General features: G+C 38.5%; 1 protein-coding gene across 3 annotated transcripts in view; it reads left to right on the top strand.

The window, feature by feature from the left end:
* The window catches only part of HMGCLL1 (3-hydroxy-3-methylglutaryl-CoA lyase like 1), a 136,224-nt gene extending 112,765 nt beyond the window's left edge, over positions 1-23,459 (top strand). For all 3 annotated transcript variants that reach the window (XM_060110215.1, XM_060110214.1, XM_060110213.1), the window contains 2 exons: positions 19,054-19,179; positions 23,358-23,459. In XM_060110215.1, the coding sequence (XP_059966198.1) occupies positions 19,054-19,179; positions 23,358-23,459 (228 nt within the window). The remainder of the gene's footprint in view (positions 1-19,053; positions 19,180-23,357) is intronic.
* The last annotated feature ends 762 nt before the right edge of the window (positions 23,460-24,221 follow it).

Raw genomic sequence — 24,221 nt, 5'->3', positions numbered from 1 at the left:
TTTATTTGACAAGAAAGCATTAAAATGACCCCAATGGGGCTTCCCTTGTGGCACAGTGGTTAAGAATCCACCTGCCACTGCAGGTGACAGGGGTTCGATCCCTGGTCCGGGAAGATCCCACATGCTGTGGAGCAGCTAAGCCTGAGTGCCACGACTACTAAGCCTGCTCTCTGTAGCCCAGGAGCCACAACTACTGAACCCCGCGTGCCTAGAGCCCGTGCTCCACAACAAGAGAAGCCACCGCAATGAGAAGCCCGCACACCACAAGGAAGAGTAACCCCCGCTCGCCACAACTACAGAAAGCCTGTGCACAGCAACAAAGACCCAACACAACCAAAAATAAATAAATTAATTAAATTTAAAAAAAAATGACCCCAATGAATTTGTCAATTACTTCATATGAGCTTTGGCTCAGAACATGCTCCCTTGTCAGTTGTGGTTTACTAATTCAACACATTGTGGCCTGTCAAACAGCAGAGTGTTTTGAGATAAGAAAGTTCAATGCACAGAGATATTTTCTATTCTATTCCTATCATTGAAAAAATGCTGATGGGGCTCCAAACGGACACACTGATTATACTGTGGAAGATCAGTCCACAACATCTGGCCCTGCCACATGTCTGCTGTTATGTTTTCACGTTGCCTCCCTGGGTCCTTCTATTCCAGTCCTAATGGTCCCCTCCTACTCTCTAAACATACCCAGCAACCTCCCTGTTCAAGACATCTGTTCTGACCTTGTTTATTTTTCATTAAACACTATAATACTATAACACTATTATTTCTGATAAATTCTTAGTTCACTTTCCTGCTTCATGCAGGTTTCAGTTCAAATACCTCTTAGCAGAACAGTGTTCATGGAATGAATGACCGAAACAAACATCTCTGCCCTTGCTTTCCTGCATTCTTCTTGTTGTTTGACCATCACAGGTAGTTTCCTTCTCCATCACACAGCTGGCTCCACGAGAGCCCAGATTTTGTAGGTGTTATTTTCCATTACTGTATACCCGGCACCCAGAAAAATGTAGGAACTCAGTAAATATCTGTTCAGTGATAGAGTGAGCAGTTGTCACTACCAAGCATTAAATCATGTTTTTAATCCCCTGAAAACAAAGACAAAAAGAGATGCATGAGAGCTTAACACTCATTAAACGTTTTATGGTATTGAACTTTAAATGGAAGATGTTGAATGGCTTCTAAAAAAAGGTATCTAGAGACTATTATTTGGTCTTCTCACAGCCATATCTCCCTTCATCTAGGAAACTATCCCCTCATCACTCCAACCATGGGGTTCTTTGGGAGGGCCTAGAAATCACAGCATTTCCATCCACATTCCCCTCCCCTCCTGGGTGTGCACCAGCTTCAGTAACTGGTCCAGGGATGGAAATGTGACTCAAGGAAGGTCAGTAAATTTTCCTCTCCCAAGAATTTTCTGGCTGGAGCTCATGAAAAAGTGCTCACTTTTCTTATATTAGACCCTGTAACTTTTGGCATAGTAGACATGAAAGAATATAGCCAACACAGTGAGAAAAGAAATGAGGGAGGAGGAGAGAGACAGAGACAGGGACAGAGAGAGATAGAGAGAAAGAAAGAGAAGGAGAGAGAAAGGGGGAAGAAAAGGGAAGGGAAAGGAAGGGAAGGGAAGGGATGGGAAGGGAAGGGAAGGGAAAGGAAGGGAAGGGAAGGGGAGAGAGGAAGGAAGAAAAATAGTGTTGGAGTCCTTGGTCTAGTTTTTCCCAAGATCAGCTCCACCAAACTCTTTCCACTTAAATGAACCCAAAAATGTTCCCTCTTTTTTTTCCCCTCAAATATTTCAACCTAGTCACCCTGATTAATACATGACACAATATAGTAAAATTAGGGGACAATATCTTCAGCTGGTGTTTTTAGAATAAATGTGGGGAAAGACATCTATTTTTTTAATGCTTTATACTGACTGTCCATAAAAGACAAGAGAATAACCTTAAAATGGGATTCAGGGAAGCTATCTCTGCAGCAGTCTGAGCTAATGAGATCCAGGTATCTGTCTTTCTGGTGAACTAGATTGACATAAAGATAGAACTGAAATACTTAGAAAAGGATGGACGTATATTTCTTAAAGTGTCTTAATATTCTCTCAGTATGCCTCTGACAAAAGCTAGGTAGAAGCAAATTCATGATTAAACTCCATGAAAGGGATGCCAGAATTTGTCAAGGTCCAGCCAGAAAGCCGGCTACATATAAGCAATGGAATATAGAGAATTGGTTATACAGTCAAAGAGAGAATGCTACAATTGAACAGCAGACAGTGAGGTACCCCAGAGGTAAGCAGGGCCTGAATTAGGGCAGGGCAAGCCAGGCACCTAGGATACAAATTTAGGAGGCATTCATGTTAAGGTGCTGACCTTGTTCTGCCCTGAGAGTGTCTCCTAAAATCTTGCTCCCTGGGTGCCTCACTTCTAAGGAGGCACTCCTGAGATTAGCAACAGCAAGGGGACAATGGCTGGCACTGCACTGAGGCCCCCAGGCTGGATGGACAAAGGAAGAGGACAGTGTTACTGGAGCTCCTCATCCAGAGTCACCAAGAAGGAGTTGGCACCATGGTCATCAGCGACCTTTGGAGCCACAGAGGTATCACCTGAAGCAGTCAGAGGGGGGCGCTATTCTTCTCCATCCAATGGAGCCTTCTGTTTGAATCCAGCAGGAGCCCAGCAGACATGGGAGCCTGGGGATGCAACCTGCAGGGATCAGTCCCCTGTGAGAAGATGCACAACAGGGATGGAAAAGCAAGACCTCTGGGAGCAAACAGCTTGACGGTCACAAGGCTGTGTCCTTTGGAGAACAGAGGTGCAAATGGCACCTTTCTTGTTCTGTTGGGAAAGCTGAGAAGCCTAACTTGTATTCTTGCCCAGAGAAGATATTTGGCCAATCTGTTTTTTTTTTTTCATGATTGATATTTAGTATATTTTCCTGCATATCTCATAAGGGATTTTTTTTTCTCTGAATGTTATCTTGCCAGTGAGGGAAATAGTTTTTGAATTGGACTCAGATCTCAAGATTTCCATCTGCTTTTCTACTTTCATTCTTAACGAAGGGTGGCATTGAATTTTAGGTGCTTAGAAGTATTAAAGTTAAAAAAATCCTAAAATATGTTACAGGTCATGTGGAAGCTTTTATATGTCCATGGTATTTGGCAGCCTGGCCACAAATGCCAAGTATGTGTGGGTTTGGCACCTTTAAGGAGAATCTTCAACAAGTGTTTTTCTTTTAAAACTGTGTTTTATATGACTTTTTCTTGGCTATTAACATTGGACATCCCAGTTGGATGCCATCTGGAGGCTTATGGCATGCGGCCTTCCCAAGAAGTCACTGTCTTGCTTAGAATTTTCCTGTCATATGTTCCAAGGGATGGACCTACAGCAGTGATGTGTTGTCTCAACTACAATAGCAGAAGCCCTTAATTTTATTTTTATTTGGCTATGTTTATAGCTGTATGACAGAATTAGATGTTATTGAACAGGCTACATTCAACATGCATTTGTAGAAAGCCTTAAGATTGGATAAAACCCTAGGAACAATCAAAGTCAATAAGCTTCGGTCACCATAGAAGAGATTCCTTCTACAACCTTTAGATGGTCTTTGAATACCTTCAGTGGCAGGGAGATAATTATTTTGAAAATGAGCTCATTTAAGTTTGGGGAGCTTTGAAAGGCTAGAGAGTTATTTCTCATATCAACCAAAATCTACCTCTGTGCCTATTTTCCTCTAGAATTATACAGAATATGTCTATTTTTTTGCCCATGTAATGATCTTGAACTATGTAACTATAACCGTCATCTACCTCTGAATTTTTATCCAAGGTAAATACTCACAAATGCCTCAAACACTGGTTGTATCATGTTTTCCAGATATGTTGGTTGGCTCCAAACCTTCTTCATCTCCTATATATTTAACTGTAATTATACCTATTTTTGTTTCCTCAACTTTTTGAATAACTGGCTTTAACTGGGGAGAAATCCATTCTTGATTTCATGTGTACTCAGATTTTTCTCTTTTTTCAAGTTGTATTCACTGCTTAGAAAAATTAATACCATTGTTACCATAACTGTCTTGTGAGATATTTTGATCATGGTGGCTCTACCGTAAGCAAGATCCTTGGTAACTCATTTAGAAATCAAGTTGAACTTGAGCTATTGAAAATGAACAATAAAGAGGTGGGTGGTAATACTCAGTGATGTAATATTATAAAATATTTTAAACCCTATTATCCATGTAAATATATGACAATGTCCAGTTTAATGAATCTGTCCATTTAAATGCACCCAAATGAATATCTCCTAATAAATGGCTGAATACATTCATCAGCTTACTGTTAATCAGCTCAGTCATTTCTTATTTAAAATAGTGTCTCAAGTTTCTCCTGCACACCTTTTCCTCTCGTTCCTACAGGAGAGCTAAGTTTGATGGGAGCTGAAGTATCATCCTGCCATGGGGCAAGGGTCACCTGGTCTGATGGCATCTTAGTCCTCCCTTGTTACCCTGAGATGGAGTTCTCTAGCCTGCTCATCCTTTGTCCTTGTGATGGTACTGTGACCATGGTCTGTGGATGTTGGCCTATTCTCTGAACCTTCCTGGTCATGATCCTAGTTCCTTCCTGCCCACCAGTGATCTCTCAGCCCCACCGGAGAAAATGAGAAATTGTTGTATACTTTCTATGCCAGGCGTGAGTGCCCTATTGTCTTTTCAACTGCCTTGAGTCCTACTTGCCAGGCAGCCCACTTAGCCTTTGCTGCCGTGGCATCCCACAGCTGGATGGGAGATTCTTGAGTCTTGTAATCCCCCTCCAGCCCACCCTTTTGGAAGCAGAACCAGTCCCTTCTGTTCTGGGGCTCCTCTAGATGTGTCTGGGATTTCTGTCACACATTACCCACAACCACATCCCTGGTACTCAGCAGAGAGGAGGAACCTTGGACTCTTCTCAGGGTCCCGGGAAGCACATGGTTATATCTTTTAAAATTATTTTACTGCCCCATGGAGACCAATACTTTGAGTTATAAGAATATTGAATCATGAGTTTGAGCATTACCAAACCATGAGATCATCCCCAAAGCAGTGGAAATGGGTATGTAATGAAAGATTAAAAAAGGAATTAAAGTTGGTTTGGAACAATCACGAAGACTTTAAGAAACATTGTGTATTAAATATCCAGTTTTCTCTATCTATGATGATTTTCAAGAAAGCAGCTTCTACCTTCCACTAGAGTTGATGATTCCCATTCATGAAGCACATTCCACCTAGCTATTAAGCTAGAAATCACAGGGCTTCTGTTAATGACACCTCATATATATGTATATATGTATATATATATATGTGTGTATATATATATATATATATATAAAACTGAATATATATATTTTTTTCAGATTCTTTTCCCTTATAGAGTATTACATAATACTGAGTAGAGTTCCCTGTGCTGTACAGTAGGTGCTTGTTGTTTACTGTTTACTTTATATATAGTCGTGTGTATCTGCTAATCCCAAACTCCTAATTTATCCCCCCCTTTCCCCTTTGGTAACTGTAGTTTGTTTTCTATGTCTGTGTGTCTGTTTCTGTTTTGTAAATAAGTTTATTTGTATCATCTTTTTAGATTCCACATATAAGTGATATCATATGATTTTTGTCTTTCTCTGGCTTACTTTACTTAGTATGTTATCTACCATTAGTCTTCATTTATTTAGACACCATTTTATCTCATAAATTTATCTCAAATTTATTCTTTAACAAAAAACCTTTTTTTTTACTTTTGCTTCACTTTAAATACTCACCACCATTGATTGGATGCACTGCACTAATTTTCTGACTAGTATTTCTACTTCGATATTTCTCAACCTTTTATCCGTCTCAGTTATTTCTCCCTTGCTACCGAAATCTGCTTGAAACAAAATGCTGATGATGGCACGATTATTTATCAACTTTAAGTAGGTCTTTATTTTCTAGAGAATAAAATTCAGCTCGTACAGAAAGGCATCCAAGGCCTCTCATGATTAGGAGCTGTACTCCATCCACACCCCAACACTCCCTACAATAAAAGTCTCATTAAAATCTCAGTGTACCCTTGGCCTGTTCATCATCTGTGTATTTTCTCAAGCTGTTCCCTCCCCGTAGAATATCCCTTCCCTCACCATCCCCCGCTTGTCAACATCCTTCAAGCCCCAATTCAGAGCCAAACTAGTCATCAAACTTTTCACCGTACCCCACCCATCCTTGCTTCATGATAAAATATAGAAACCATCTCACTGATGTGTCTGACAGCTTCGTTTATAATTTTCCTAATAGCTACCACACTCTACTTTGCATTGTAGTTCTTTGTATTTATGAATATCTTGTCTGCCGGGTCATTAACTTAATGATGTGTTAGTTACTACTCTTTGTTTCCAAGCAACAGTGACCAACTCAAGCTACTTTAAGCAAAAAAGAGACTGTATTATGAGGATATAGGGGTGTGTCACAAAAACCTCTTAAAGGAACAAGACAAGCAAAGAGCAGAGATTTGGAAGCCTTCCCACTTGATTCTGAATCTCAGCTCTCACCATTTAGCCAATATGTGTCACTATGTGTGGTCATAGTAAACATTCTGTGGCTCAAGTTTCTCACATATAAAATGAGGATGATAATAATAGTACATACTTCCTAAGATTACTACAAGGTTTACTTGGCACAGCTCTCATTAAATGTTATTTCAAAAACAAAGGTGGGGCTTTTTGGGAAAGACTACTGCCTTGCATTTGTGGTACTAGCATTTGCTGGGATTCCAAATAACTTGATTTGGGGAGAGAAGAGGAGGCTTACCAAACTTCTTTGTGGTTACCATTTAATGCTTTGGGGTCCTTTATTTGGCACGGAGTTTGGTAAAGTGAGTAATACACTATTTTTGGAAAATAAACCTGGACAATTTTAAAATGTTAAGTTTGGACACAATATTTAACCCTGGACCTGCACCTTAAAAACCAGCAGAGTAATAGAATGTTCTGTTGCCTGGGTGCACATTGAAATTTATAAGGAATTCCAGAAGATACTTGAGTGTGGGTAGGTCTGTTAAGGCAGTCTGGTGACATGGGAGGCCCAGAGCCCCTTTCAGGTTTCCTATGAGGTGAAAACTTGTCATAATGACATTAAGATATTGTCCCTTTTTACCATTCTCAAATAAACCGTGGATCTTCTGAGAGAAAAGCAGATGCCCATGAGAATCTAGATGTTTTAATAAAGATGACTATACACACACACACACACACACACACACACACACACACAAACAAAAACAAAAAAACAAAGGTGGGGAGAAAATGAAGCTGGATCTCAGGAAGGACCAAAAAGCTGCCTGGAATTCAGGTGGCATTTCTCTAATTCAAATGTCTTATTCCACCCCCTCCTACAGACCAAATTACCCTGCTGCTTGTCACCCATGGAAAAAATTTCTTGTCCATAGCTCATGTGCTGTACATCTCACCTCTTAGAAAGATAGAGTCTGTCTTTGTCTCTGTGCCACATTCTGGGGGAGGAGCCTGTGATTGACTCAATTTTGGTTCCAACAGCTGCCGCCAAGATTCACAAAGAGTCACTGTGCAAACAAACAAACAGGAACCATAAACTTATCTTTATGGCATTTCCAAGAGAAGAAGGTTTAGGGAGCAAAGTAGGTAGTGATCCACTGACATGGCTCACTGATTTTGCTATCCTCAGAGCATCATTCTGTGTCTCCAGTTGGATTGGATCAAGTTCAGTTCACACCATGTATAGTCAGACTTGCCCTCAGGCCTTAATCCTGCAATTGTTCTTCAAAATATTTGAATTTGTTCAATTACACTTTCAAAAACATTTGAATAGTAACTTGTTCTGTTCTAGGTATTATGCCATATACTGAGGGTATCATGGAGTGAGGTAGCGTGAAGTTCTTGACCTCATGATGCTAATGTATATTCTTGCTGCTTTGACTTAAAAAAGAAAAAAAAATTGTAATCTTTCCATTATCACAAGCCCTGCCTGGTTTGTGAGTATTGATAATTCTGTTAGTTCTTTGTCAGCACCACTGTGTTTTCAATTCTTTTTTTTTTTCTCTCTTAACGCTCTTTTTTCTTTTCTGAACATTTAGTTGTATTTTCACAATATTAGGCAGGCCTCCCAATAACATCCATTTTGGAACTGGAAATTATTTATCTCCTACCAGTGCAACTCCAGAATCATCAAGTCCTGAATTCTAGACCCGTCTCTACAGCCAAAGACCGCTGCGACTTTGGGGAAACCCCTAAGAGCTCTGAGGCTTAGCTCCTTCCCTTTAAACCAGAATCAATCCACTAATCAATTAATCATATAAGGGATTTTGACTAAAATACATGGTGACTTCTACCTTTATATGTGCAAAATCTTTAATGTTTACACAGTGTTAGTTATCCATCTGTGTGCCCTTTTCTTCCCCCTCACTTTGTTACCATTGTCTCCATTCATCACTTTTTCTGCACACGTTGAGAACATCATGGGAGCGGGGTAAGGCTGGGTCTAAGAGGAGCTGGAATGAGATGGTCAACTCTTTCCAGGACTCTCAGCCGATGAACTCAGTTACTGTGTTTCTGAGAAGATTGATTGTTGATTTTCCTTGGAAGCTTTGGGGTCACTGTTCCTTTAAGAGTCTCTGTCACTCTGTCTGTCCTCTCCTTTTACCCTACCTCATGGCACAGTTTTATCTATTAATTTCCTGGCTCAGCTCTATGTTTCTGCCCTAACCTCAAACTCATCCCCACCTCCCTAAGGCTTTTTTGGTTAATTTTCTCCTCTAGTGCAGCCTCATTCTTTACCCCCATTCAGTGAACCCCATCCTTCATGGCTGCCAACTCACCTGTCTCTCCATTTGCATACTTCCACACTGAAATCTGCCCCAACTCTCTTCTTCATTTGTCACACACACATCCTCCGTCTGCCTCTATATCCTTGTCGTATACTTGTGAAAGCCAAGACTTCTCACATGTTATGTACCAAGCTATGGGATATGCACTTTCCGTGGAACATCACATTGTATCCTGAACAAGGCCGTGAATCAGTACTATTAAATTCATTTTACAGCTGGGGGAACAGAGAGGTAAAGTTGCATCCTCCAGATCACACAGCTAAGAGGTGGCAGAGCAGGTTCAAGCAGAAGTCTGTCTCCTGCAACTGATCTTGAAAGCACAAGGCTGTAGGTTCTCTGTTTTTGAATCTATTGCCACCTCACCCCTGTTCTATCTCTGCTGAAACGACCCATTTTAAACTTTGTCAATGGCATGAATCCAATAAATTTTATCTGGTCTCATTTTCTTTAACTACCTTCAGCATTCATCACTGTGCTATATTTAGGGAAATTTCTACCCTGTCCTATGACACTGAACTTCCCCCCGCACTAATTCATCTCCCTTCTCCTAATTCCAAAAAGTGAGTATTCACTAAATACCAGGATTTGAACCTCTGCTCTTCTTTTCTAGACAAGTTCCTTCAGAGAACTCAGAAATGAAATAAATCAAGATGAAATTACTTTTTTCTTATTTTTAATTGCTCTAAGAGATAACCGACTGTCTAAAGGAAAAAAAGTAGCAAGGTATTGTGAGTTTACACATGTAAAAGTAAAAGGTAGGGAAACAGTAACACCAGGGATGGGTGGAAGGAATTGAGAATATATTGTATGCAATGCTGTAAGATCCTTCCCTCCATGTGGCATAGATATTTGAAGGTAGGCTATTATTAATTAAATAATATTAATTTAATTGTATTAAGTTATACTATAAATTGTAGGGTAACCACTCAACAACTTAAAGAAGAGGTAAAAATATTAAGGAAGAGATAAAATAGGATCATAAAAAATACTCAATTAACAAAAGATAGAAAAAGAAGAAAAACAAAACATAGAACAAATAGAGCATATAGAAAATAGCTAGCAGATTTTAATCCAACCATATCAGTTGGTGTATTAGTTCTACTTGGCTATGCTGATATAGCAGACCCTGAACCCCCCAACATAAATAATGGCTTAAACACAGGGATGTTTGTTCCTCACTCATTAGATGGTCCACTGCACGTGTTCTTGGCAGCGGGCATCTTTCCTCCAGGTGTTTGCTCAGGGACCTGGCTCTTTCCATTTTGTGGCTACACCATTCCCTCAGGCCTCATTGTCATGGGCATTTGACTATTAAAAAGGAAGAAGACACATAGTTTCTGAAATGACTTGTTCTGCAAATGGCCTGCATCACTTTGCTCTCATGCCATTGGCTAACCCACGGTCATGCAGCCTCACCTACACAGAAGGGCAGTTAGGTAATGTTGTCTAGCTGAGTCCTGGAAGAAGAGGAGACAGATTTTTGGGTGAAAAGCCAGTACTGTCTGCTACAGATGAACAGCTAAACTGAAAGGTTACAGATCTTCAAACTTTATTATCCATAAAAGTCAACTTGGCGTTTGAAACAATTGCATGTACTTGGGCTTTACAAGAAAAAAAATCAGATTTTGGGGTAAGGCACAGAAATCTGTATTTTATTTTGTGCCAGTAGATTGGAAAGCATGGATGGTAACTGAAGGAGTGCCCATGGGAGCCAGTGATATCCACTCACAAACAGAAAAGAGGAGATGATTCTGAGAGGAGTAATCTGTAGGGTTTGGATTGAACCCAGGAAATGAGAAAATAGAGACTGAGGTCGGCCAGTGTACTTTGGGGTGTTGTCCTGGCAGAAGAAGGAAATGATTGAGAAAGAAGGGTACACATTTATTAATATGGCTCATTTGTAGTAATTACAAGTGGTATATATTTATTACAGATAATTGTTAACAATCTGGAAATACAAATGAGTTATACCAAATATAGTTACTCTCCTCTTTTATCTTCCATTTTCTTATCAGCATTTTTCCATACCATTATATATTCTTCAGAACCATTTAATTGTCTCATAACTGTCTTACATAACTTGTTAATTATTTCCCTATTTTTGTCCATTTCATTTACGGGCTTTTTTCTCACTGTTACAAATAATAATACAAAGAATAGTCATCCTTGAACATACGTCTATATTAACATTTCTGGCTATTTTCTTGGGCTGGCTTCCTAAAAATACAACCATTGGGACAACAATCCTTTACTTTCTCAATTTCTTGATAATGTTGAGTCGTGCAGAAACTTCTTCAGAGAGTTGAAAAAGTATGATGAAAAAATGGAGCTTTTTTGTTGTTGTTTTCAGTCTCCTTTTAAAATTTTAATTTAATTTTTATTTTAAATTAGAGTATACTTGATTTACAATATTGTGTTAGTTTCAGGTACACAGCAAAGTGATTCAGTTATACATATACATATATCCATTCTTTTTGAGATTCTTTTCCCATGTACGTTATTACAGAATGTTGAGTAGAGTTCCCTGTGCTATACAGTAGGTCCTTTTTGGTTATCTATTTTATATATAGTAGTGTGTAAATGTTAATCCCAAACTCCTAATATATCCCCCCCTGCCACTTTTCCTCTTTGGTAACCATAAGTTTGCTATTGAAGTCTGTGAGCCTGTTTCTGTTTTGTAAATAAGTTCATTTGTATCATTTTTTAGATTCCACATGTAAGTAATATCATATGATATTTGCCTTTCTCTGACTTACTTCACTTAGTATGATAATCTGTAGGTCCATGCATGTTACTTCAAATGGCATTATTTCATTATTTTTATGGCTGAGTAGTATTCCATTGTATATATATACCACGTCTTCAGAAAAATGAAGTCTTTTGATTTGTAAATGGCTCTCTTCCTAATTCACACCCTTACCCCTGGAGTTGTTATAAGGATTAAATGCAACCAAGTGTGTAAAGTGTTTAGTGATGCATCTGGCATTTAATTAGCACATAGTCAGTTAACTATTAATACTGAACAGTAGCACACAAATGTTATACCTGTTAAACTCTGTCTCATACTAACTGTGTGAAGCACGGACCGTCACTTCCCTTCTCTAAGCCTCAGTTTCCTCATCAGTAAATGAGCATAAATTACTGCCCACTTACCATGCTTTTGTGGAGTTTTCTCATATGTGAAGTATGTGGCACAGTATCTGTGATATAATAAGCCTTCAGTCAATGTTCACTAATAGTATTTATTATTTCTCAGTCTACGGAAATTGGGAATTTCCTTATGATTTTCCATTTCCTTATTTCTTTCTATGTACACACTCCCATTTCTATCTCAGTTTGAAATAGACTACATGAAAGTACGGATATAATCTATCTCATCATGTGTGGTAAGGCAGGGAGGAGTGAAACGTGCAGGAAACCCTTTTCAAAAACGAGAGAGGGTCTATGAAAGCATTAGTAATCCATCACGTTAGCTTACTCACCCCCAACAGCAAGGTATCATGCTTTACGCACCAATTTTGGTGTATAACTTCAGTGTATGAAAACACTGGGCTTTATTCATGCATGCCAATAGTTCACTATCTGTGGTTTACAAAGCATGGTATGTTCACAGTACACATGAATGTCAAGTAGTTGGTACCAAAACTCAATATATGGTAATTCTTTAGAGTGCTGGGTGAGTAGAATCTCAGAGCAAGATCTGGGCTCCCTGGAAAGAGTGCTGTGACCCACTAGTGACACTGGTCTGGCTGCTGGGGGAGAAGTAGTGCATCACATGTGGATAATTACAATCCTCTGTTGGAGGGAGTATTAGCTGTGAGGAACAAGTTGAAGGGAAAAATATTAGAAAAATTAGTATATTTGTTATATTTTATCCTACATGAATATTTGTCTTTTTCCTCATGAGTAACTTAAATCCTAAAATGAGTAATTTCCCTGTCAGAGATTTACTTGTTATTTTAATTCAAATGTAACATTATTACAGATTTCTAAAGAAAAATTTGGTCTTGGCAAAAAAAGTAGACGTCACTTCAAAAAATAACATTGTTTATTATTCCAAAATTCTTCTGTATATTCCTTAATACTTTACTAACTTCAATACCTAAAATTGTAGATTTCATTAAATATTTTGAAATCAGACATATATAGAAGATTATACGTTTTGGAAAATGATTTCTTTGACTCCTCTTCTTTTCATATTTCTCAGTTTTGTTTGGAGAATAAGTTCTTACAGCATGAGAAAAAGTCGGGATGATACTTTTAGTTATTGTATCAGCATGATCTGGGCATCTAAGCACTATGCAAAATTAACAAAGTTAACTCTCCTCATAGCTCACCTGAGATTGTAGTACAGAGTGATAATGCTCGTGTTATATCTACAGCTAATTTGCAATTTTCCAGGAGAAGTGGTCATTCATATTTTATCCATTTTCCTCAGCCTTAAGTCCAAGTACACATCTGGGAGCTCAAGCAGATGAAGCCCATAACCGCACTCACCAGGCTTTTCATAACCTGGGTCACTGTGTTAATGGCTTTGGTCATGAGCTTTGAGGAAAGTGGAAGCCAAAGTCACCTCCCCTTTGAGTTCTGTATTTGTTTCATTTTAGGGAGAATTAGCTCCCTGAGTTCTAGAGAGAATCGTTTCTCATTTGGCAATAGTGAACTATTTCTCAGTGACAGACAAAATGTATAGTAATGTTAATTTCTAAAACTAATCTCCATGAGCTACAGAGCTTTGTATGTATTCTAAGTCCCTGGCACATAGAACATGCTCAATAAACATGTTCAAGTCAAAGGAAGAATAATAAAAAATATACTGACTACATTGAACCACAGATGATGTGCTACGCACCATTAGTAAAAGTTTCCTTATTTTAAAGGTAACAAAATATTTATTTGCATAATATAAAGCTATTTACTTACGTATTTGCTGTTTCTGGGTTGGAACACAGTGGCAGTTCAATGCTTGACTTTAACTTGGTGGATTTTGGTGTTACATCGCCATCTTGTGGTTATTGATCTGAAGATATTTCCTTCAAAACAAAATCCAAATGCTTTGTTTTGCAACATACTGTATGGTGCAGAAAAACGTTTGTGTTTGTGTGCTTACACACACACACACACACACACACACACACACACACACACCCGCCAGGAATCTGACCATCTGAAAAGCAGTGTTTTAGATTTGGAGACATCGGTAAGGAAATATCTAAGATTAATCTTTTAATGCAGTCTCTTGTATGATAAAATCAGCTATGCAACCCATCTACTATTATCAAATACACGAGGATATTATAGCAATGTATTTTCTATAATACTATGATTTCAGTAGCAAAGTAAAAACATGTTTTCTTTGTTTACCATAAAGAACAGAGAAGAAATAATGTTTTTCTTCCTGCTCTGTTAAGAACTTGTTTACTTCATAATATGTACCATTTCTAATGGAATAGGGAAGTCGAGGTAAAGAAAACATACACAGTGAAATCAAATTTTCTTAGATGACTATGACTAGCAATTTACAAAACATCTTGTTCCAAAATACAGTCATCTAACTTAGTGTATGGGTAACACTATCCATTGAGAAGATATGTTTTTCTGGGGAACAGAAATGCACGTTTGATAGAGGACAGAATTGAGATGATATTACATAGAAAGTTCTATTTTTAAAGTACTGTGATTTATTTTTTGAAGACAGACTTTAAAAGGAACACATATCTTAATATTCTCCTTCACAGCTAAGGTATATTTTAATAAACTCTCTTTAAATTTGCTTATTGAAATTTTAAATCCACATACTGCTCTTAGAATTGATTTAATTGATTTGTGACTAGCACTCACAGAAATATAATCTGTTCCAGAGCGAATGTGATGGTAGAAAAGAGGGAAGGACCATTTTCCAGGGAGGCTTTCACCCAGATCATGTCTGCCTTTACGAAATTATGCACACAGATTAGCCCTGCACACTTACACCCTATAAAGATCAGTTAGTTTCAAAATAAATTGTTGGTCAATAAACTCAGTCATAGGTTTATTTATTCTCATTTTCATTTATTTACTGTTATTCTACGACAGGCTACAGTTTGCAGAAACCTTTCTTTTTCCTTTTCTAATTATATATGTAATTACATTCATTGTGGGGCCATTAGAAAACAAAGACAAACAGAATTAAAATAAAATAAATTACCTATAGCCACACCACCCAGTGATCACTGCTGTTGGCATTTTGGTATATCATCCAAATTCTACCTTTTTTTTTTTTAGAAAATGGGATTATGGTTCCATACACCATTTTAATGTCCTGTAATCTGTTTCTTTCCCTTAACTATGCATTTACATAGCATTTATCATTCCATTTTACAGCTACACCTTAACTAATTTAAATTAGTCCCTATTACAGACATTTGGATGGTTTTCAAATTTTTATTCATATAAAACCTACTGTAATAAATCTATATATAAGGGGTGTGTTTCATGTGTGACACACATACACTCATCCATATATATCTATTTGTTTTTATTTCTTACCTAATTATTTACTTAGAATTTGTGAAGTATTCCTAGGAAGTACCTTTTTGATAGGAATTTCTAGGATAATGGATATTGACAATTAAGACTAATTACTAGTTAATTGCTCAACAGAAAAAGTGTTCCAGGTTATTTTCCTACCAGTTTAAGTTTTCTTGTTTACCTTCAGTTCCAACAACACCTGCTTTTTGTCATTGATGTTAATCAAAGTCTAATGCACATACAGAAAATTGCACAAATCATAAGCCCTCATGGTAGACTAAAGCCATCTTTCACCTCTCATGCTGGTACTGCTGACATTCACTACCTCATACTTTTTGGGGTGTTCTTCCAAAAACAGGTTTTCTTGAAAAGCTGATCTGTCCTGATTAACTCTTTGCTGCCCCAGGGTACAGAGCATCTCTAAATGAAAGCTCACTCAAACCCACAGTTGATAAAGTCTGAGATGGATGAGAACCTTACCTCAGGGGTTCTCACACTTAATTACACAAGAGAATCACCAGGGGGGAGCTTTAAAGAAATACCAATGCTTGACCCCATTCCCAGACAAAGATTCTGGGGAGAAACTTGGCTGTTAGTTTTAAAAGGTCCCCGGGTGATTAAAATTGGTAGGGATTGAGAACTACTGAAACCTCTTTCTCCTGGAGTGATAGATTCAATTCCACTAAATAGATAAATATTAACCTATAGGTGAAAAATGCCTCTGTCTATTTGATGTTCTGGCAGACTTCCAGAGATGAGCTCAGTGTCTGAACCTTTATCTTTTCCAACTACCGGACAATTCCACAGATTTCACTCCTAGAGCATAATTCTTTAAACTTACTATTTTGATTCACTGCAAATGTAGACTGTCCTAAATGGACCAGTAGTTTAGCTGGTCCGTTATTAACACCCAAATATGATTGAGCTTTGAGAGAGGTCGTGATAAAGGAAGAAGGGCCATTGCCACCTTCCCATGTTGAGTAGTATAATAAGGAGAAATGGAGGTACAGAAGCAAACCAATTATATCTGTAAACTTTGCATTAGTCCCAAAGGCATCTATGGCTTTTGGACTATGGTTCTGCCCTTGAGAGCCTTGGTAAACATTTTAGGTCTCACCAGAGAAAATTCAGAACAGTAAAATTGTGCAGCCCCTTGAACCATAATGGAAAAGAACATAAAAAAGAATGTGTGTGTGTGTGTGTGTGTGTATATATATATATATATATGTATATCTGTATATATATATGTGTATATATATGTATATACACATATATATACATATATATGAAACTGAGTCACTTTGCTGTACAGCAGAAATGAACACGACATTGTAACTCAACTATATTTCAATTAAAAAAATGTGCAGCCCCCTTGGCACGTCAAAGGAGATAGGAGCCACCTGAAGATCTCCCAAAAGCTAAATCTCAAACAACGTGAGTGACAAGACATATAAAGGAACATTGGATTACAACCCGAAGTACTAAGTAAATACCCATGAGTCTCTACTGATATAAACAAATGTTTAAATAAATAAATAAATATGGGAGAAGAGACAAATCTCTCATATGGGAAATTTCTAAATAATTTAGGTAGGTATTCTCCACTCCTTAGGTGTGAGCTGCACATAGTGACTTTTTTCCAAAAAGTACCATATGGAAAAGGGGGCGTGGGGTCAAGGTGAACATCATCAGTTGTAAACCATATAGTAAGCACCCTTGATATGATGTGTTAAGACTGGCACTTCCCCTGTGTTGTTCTCCTCACAAAACTTCAGGACCCCAGTCTAACCATGAGAAAACATCAGACATACCCACATTGAAAGACATTGTGCAAAACACATGACAAGTAACAATTCAAAATTGTCAAGGTCAATGAGAACAAAAAACGTCGGAGAAGGTGTCCCAGCCACAGCAGGAGATAAGACAACTACATGTAATGTGGCACCCGGATGAGTTCCTGGAAAGGAAAAGGACATTAGCTTCTAAACGAAGGAAATCTAAATCATGTGTGGACTTTAGTTAATAATAACATATTAGGGCTTCCCTGGTGGCACAGTGGTTGAGAGTCTGCCTGTCGATGCAGGGGACACGGGTTCATGCCCCAGTCCGGGAAGATCCCACATGCCATGGAGTGGCTGGGCCTATGAGCCATGGCCGCTGAGTCTGCACGTCTAGAACCTCTGCTCCGCAACGGGAGAGGCCACAGCAGTGAGAGGCCCGCGTACCACAAAAAACAAAAACAAAAACAAAAACAAAAAAAACATATTATATGTGTTTGTTAGTTGTGACAAATATATCATAATGATGTAAGATGTGAACAATAGGGGAAATTGTGTGTAATGTATGGAAATGCTGTGTATTTTCTTCCCAAATTTTCTGAAAATTTAAAACTATTCTAAAATAAAAAGTTTATCAAAATGTAAAGGAAAAAGAAAGAAAGTGTGATTCCCCAGAGCAGCAGTGAGAACAGCATCTGGGATCTTGTTAAAAATTCAAATTCTCAGGGCCCAGCCCAGACCTCCAGAATCAGAAACTCTGGGGATGTAGCAGCCATTTGTGATTCTGCTTCTGTGACTGAGAACTGCTGATCTAGCAGATTGGCCAAGGGCTCTGTTTCCCAGCACTTCTCATTTTAGATGAGGTCATGTTACTTTTTCTTCAATGTCCAGGAGTTAAGAGTCAGATTAGCCTCTTAGTGGCTTCTGATTTCCCAATTGTCCCTTTCCACAGAGGGCTGCTCTGCTTGCCTCTCTTCTTATGCTATTCAAATCTGATCCCCAGGGTCCCTTTCAGACCCTTTTGTGCTCATGTCTTTCACAACTTTTCCAGTCCACAGAGATCTCCACCTTGGATATCCCCAGACTCATAACATGAACCAACTTACATGTTTCCAGAGGCCACGAATCACAACAGAATGTGAATTCTCTGGAGACACGGGTGACCTTGGGCAAAATGTGTGATCCCTCTGTACTTGAGTTTCTTCATCTGTGATTTGGGGATGATGGAAGAGTATCTACCTCCTGGGTTTTTGTGGGAGTTGTGAGTTAGTATCATAAGGTATTAATAATAATATCCAGCACTTAGTGAGGACCCAGTAAGTGTCTCTTCACTTCTCCCAAAACAGCAGGGTTTTGTGCACAAAATAAATTAATGGCTCAGTAAAGATTGGGTGAATTGAGTGAATACGTTGAGCTCACAAAATACAAGTTCAGACATAGGACAGCTCTCCACCCACCCCCCACGTCTGTTTTCGAAGGCACCTTGATTTTCAGTCAGGATGTTGGAAATCTTTCCTGTTGGTTATATAAGGTTTTTAGACTAAAGCTCAAAATTAAGTTGGAAAATACACCCCATGTGTGTATTTATCTTACTTCAGTCTTCATCCCCTACATTTGTTCTGTTATCAATGAAAACACCATTTCAATTTTGATCTAAGATTATTCTCATTCCCGAGATCCTTAGCAGAGTGTCTGTTAGCCCAAAAGATGAGATTAGTCAGAAAAGAAATTAGCACCTCGGGGACTGTTCTAGCAGTAGGTGGGTAAGTGAATAGATTGGAATCATGGTTCAGATTTTCCCTATTTGCTCTTTGGAACAGGTTAAATAGAAATGCAACAACTTACATTCCATAAAGAGACAAACCTTGGGTGTTTGGGTTTGTTTTCCAGATGGGGATTAATGTGGTGGATTCTGCAGTATCCGGATTAGGTGGTTGCCCTTATGCAAAAGGTGCTTCTGGGAACGTAGCCACTGAGGATTTGATCTACATGCTTAATGGCCTGGGGGTCAAGACAGTAAGTTAACGTAGCATATTTTAATATTCATACATTCCTTGCAGATTCAAATTGGAATGCTTCTTGGATTTGGGAAGCAACTTTGAGGTCAAGTTTTACTACACTTTTGCTCTTTGCTAAAATGCATAGTGGGAAAATACAATAAAAAATTCTTGGGGTGGGTTTTATAAAGTAACTTATTGCTACAGTTAGATCACCAATAATGCTACCATTTTGCATTTTTATGGGGCTTCATGATCTCCAAAGTCCTTTTTCATCTAGTATCCAGTTTGATTTCACACACTTTGTGAATTTGAGCCTGTCTTTGTTACTATGATTATTGTTTTTGCTGTTTTGTTTTCCTTGGAGGAAAACTAAGATCTTGATTTTCTCATGGTGACAAGTAGGGCTTCTGGAAGAGAGCCCAGGGCATTTTTAAAATGGCCAGTGGAGGACCAGAGCTTAATAATACTTAGCATGTGAGCAAGAATACTCTCTTTACAAGTGCTACCTGAAAAAGTCACATGCTCTATAATAACCCACCAAAATTAGTACCTTGTTTTGCCACATGTTGTTAAAATGGCCTACCAGTTTCTAAGGCAGATTTTCTTTTTTTTAAGGATAAAATATAAAAGGCAAAAAACTGTTCACAGATTATCAGAAGTTCAAAACGTTTTCTGAGATGTAAAGCATCACCTGGATTACAGAATGGAATTGTCCTCTCCATCTCTCCTCTCTCTCCTCTCCCCTCATTCTACTGAGTGATGCTCCTGCAGCAGCCAACTTGTCTGCAGTCTCCTTCCCTGTGGCATTCGGTTTCTCACCTCCACCCCTTGCTCTTGCTTTCACCACCCCTTGGAATAGCCTTACTGCCCATACTCGATTTCACCTGGAAAGCGAGACACCACCATCCTCAAAAACGCACCTTCTAGCATCTCCCTGCTGATTTCCCAGGCCCACACTGCTGGGTTCCTCTCCTCCGTGTTTCCAGGCTACCTTTGTGTCTTCCGCTGAACCTACCACAAGGTTGTAGAACAATCTTCTTTCTGTGTCTAGGTCCCCCTGCAGGTAGAAATATAGTATGACAGCTGATTCACAGGTGCCTGTTGCCTAGAGACCCTCAATAATGTTCAGTGAAAGACTGATACCACTTGGCACTAAACACCAGGAGCCTCTCTTCTCTGGTTAGAAATGGCTATTACAAAGTAGCCTGATTGTTTTTGTCATTTCCATTAGAATTGTATGACCGTGACAGAAGTAGAAATCCTTTCTTTTCTTAAAATTTATTTTATTGAAATATAGTTGACCGGCAATGTTGTGTTAATTTCTACTGTAAAGCAAAGTGATTCAGTTATATATATATATATATATATATATATATATATATATATATATATATATATATATATATATTCTTTTTATTTTTTATTAAAAAATATTTTTTTATTTTATTTTCTTTTTCTTTTTGCGTTACATGGGCTTCTCACTGTTGTGGCCTCTCCCGTTGTGGAGCACAGGCTCCGGACGCGCAGGCTCAGCGGCCATGGCTCACAGGCCCAGCTGCTCTGAGGCATGTGGGATCTTTCCGGACCGGGGTACAAACCCGTGTCCCCTGCATCGGTAGGCATTCTCTCAACCACTGTGCCACCAGGGAAGCCCTATATATTCTTTTTAATATGGTTTTCCATTATGGTTTATCACAGGATATTGAATACATTTCCCTATGCTATACAGTAGGGCCTTGTTGTTTTATCCGTCCGTTATATAATAGTTTGCATCTGCTGATCCTAAACTCCCAATTCATAGAAATCCTTTCTTGAACATTTAAGTGACTTGGTTGAACTCAGCTGAGTTAACATATGAACTCTGCTTCATATGTGTCAGGCCATGTGGGTCCAAACGCAAATAAGCCATGTTTCCATTCCTAAGAATTTCACAGTTCAAGGACAGTTGTTACATTGGATATCAGCCAACAAGCCAAGATTCTCTGTACAACCTGTATCACTATGTCTCCCATTCCTAGTCAACTACCAAGAGCTACTGCTTCAACTTCTAAAATATTCTGGTTGTTTGTTCCTTCCTTACTATCCTTGCTGTAGCTACATCAGCACAAGTTCTTATCTCTTTCCTGGATATTCATCCTCCACACTGGTCTGCTGGTTTCAGACTGCCTTTAAATTCATCCTCCATGCTACCATAAAAGATTTTATCTAAAATACAAATATGAATATTCCTTGCTCCTATTTGGGTACTCATCAGTGGATTCCCATTTTCTGAAAAGCAAGGCTGTGTTCTACACCTTTTATAACTTTTCCAGTCACCTCTGCCCATTACTTTCCATGTATCCCATGGTATTTTTCAGATGTCTCGTACTCTTCTCTGCTGACAGTACCTCATTCCTCTTACTTCTTCTCAAGGACTCATACTGTCCGTACAAGCCAGGATTTACCTCCCTGGCACCCTTCCCTGACACACTCCTCTCCACTTGTTTCTATACCCTTTTCCTCAGTGGGTTGACTACCCTGCAACTCTGCCCTCACAATCATCCGTACATCTCTCTCTCTCAGTGACTTTAGTGGAAATACTGGATTTCCTGTTTAGGGCTCCATATTGCCTGCTTGACCACAGGTACCCTCAAGACAGAAACCATATTCTGTGAGAAGTTCTTGAAACCGCAAAATGGATCATAGTACATGAGACATATTTAAGCACCTGGTTTAAGTGCTACAAGATTCAAGAATAAATGCAACATTATTTCATAAAGGTATCTGTTCATTAAATAAAATGGTAGAGGAAGGCCAAAACAGAATCCTTTAGTATGATACCAACCAATCCCACTGCATAATTACTATAAATGGAATTACTGGAAAGCAAAGAAGAATGCTGGTGACTAAAATCTTGTTATCTTTTGTTAGATGTTATTCAGAAATGAAAGACACACATGTAGCTTATTATTTACAAAATTTACATATTACTAGATTACGGATGTAAAACCAAAATCTGCCTAACAGATATTCCACCCAAAACCATTACCATGACAAAACCAAAGCACATGTTAGCATCCTAAAAACAACTTCATAATAAAAAGAAACAGTGAAAATTACTTACCTGTCATTTTACAAAATATTTTTGATGATTTTTAAACAGAAGTAAACTACAAAGAAAACAGTGCCCTAAAAGTTTCTAGAGAGAAATGACTACCTATATTAAAATGATGACCTCTTTTTGATCACTTATATGAAAAGCCCCTATGAGTATTAATACTTGTCTGTTTTAAGAAAACGACAAACTTACATAAATTTTAAAAACTACTCCTTAATAGCAAGGGAGCCTGAGTCTGTTTGATTTTAAGTCCCTGTTGTTTCTAGTCTGTGTAGACGGAGGGCATACGAGCTTATGAAATACTACATGGGCAAATCTCTGGTTAATCCACCTAACACTGTGCCCCCGTTCCACCCTCCTCCCCCCCAGTGACAGCACAGGTGCAGGGTGGAAACCTCGATGGTGATATTTGGCTCCACCAAGCCCAAGATGACGGGCCTGCCTTGAACTTGGCCTTCATACCCAACTGTCGATCTGTCATCCATGGATTTACCAAAGCCTTTGTTGATCCTACTTATGCTTTCAAACAGTGCAAGCTCTCAGGCAAACAAGTTCCAGATGTGTACTAAATACTACTTCATTTTATTGGACTACCTCCTTCAATTTCATGCCAGTAAGAGTGTTTCTAAACATGATTAAAAATTATACATTCATCTGTCCCATATTTCTTACAGCTTTATCAGGTTTGTTTCTTTATATACTAAGAGGAGTCCCCCCCCAAGTCCTTATCTTTGAACTCCTCCAAACGATTATCATTTTAATTGCCCTTCACTGATATTTTGTAGAATCTTTCTGGTTCCACTGTTGTCCTTTGTAGAGTTTAGGTACCAGCATGAATTACACTGAGTTATTCAGGTGTGACTAGCCTATGGTTTTATAGGGTCAGATTCAAGATACGTTTTAATAAAGCAGAAAAATCTAAATCTACATAATTCACGGAGATAAATGTGGCCACCCCCATCAATAATGAACAGCATTTTGTTTAGTAATTTTAAATGGTTAAGTAACTACTAATACAATTAAAAGGAATCCGTTTTGTCTTCTTTCTCCTTAACCCCCCTTCCCACCTGGTATCACTGTCATCTTTGTCTCACCAGGGTGTGAATCTTTACAAAGTGATGGAAGCTGGCGACTTCATCTGCAAAGCTGTGAATAAAACTACAAACTCTAAAGTAGCACAAGCCTCATTCAACGCTTGACTTGAATGTATTTGTGAGTTAAGGCTGAGAAGCTCCATTTCAGCTACAGATACTCATCTGAAAATCATTACTGCCAACTTGTTCTGAAATGTGAAATAATAGACAAGAGTGGGGGAAAAAAGAGATACTTTGAAAAAGAGTAGGCTGGATAGATTATGAAATTGATGGGAAGATACACCAGTCATCAGGTGAATTGCAAGCTGAGGCTAAATAATAAAATTTGTGGACATGCTTTGAACTTGGAGAAAAGTCTACTCTTTTGCTCTTATAGAAATAACTTTTTAATTTAGGCGACGTGAAAATTGGCTTCAGATTTCCCTAAGTATCAAAAACTGTGTTAATACTTAATCAAGCTGGCTTAGCACAGCATACATATCATCAGTAGTTTATGAGCTCCTGCATGGTGTGCAAAGTGTGTGGCCTCCATATTATACGTTATGTGCCTCTGGATCTCAACGTCCCATTTGCCAAGTCAGTTAAATTATGGGCAAAGTGCCAAATCTCCATCTGACCCTACATAATTTTTAGCGATAGAACTTTTATATTTCAAGTATGCTAACATCTGTTAATTATTTCAGTGGCTTTATCTTGTTCCAAGAGGCTGTGGTCAGTGACAAGATGCCACACCCTGGAAACATATTACCTTCCGTGTTTGTCACATGCATCCAGTTTACCTTGCTTTCCCCCTCATGAGCTGTAGTGAAAACCAGGAGCATGTTACTCGGCTTTTGAGAAACAAGAGGTACAACTTTCATCCCAATG

The sequence above is a fragment of the Mesoplodon densirostris genome, chromosome 10, assembly GCF_025265405.1.
Source record: "Mesoplodon densirostris isolate mMesDen1 chromosome 10, mMesDen1 primary haplotype, whole genome shotgun sequence".
Taxonomy (NCBI): domain Eukaryota; kingdom Metazoa; phylum Chordata; class Mammalia; order Artiodactyla; family Ziphiidae; genus Mesoplodon; species Mesoplodon densirostris.
This window is presented reverse-complemented; position numbering and strand designations above follow the sequence as displayed.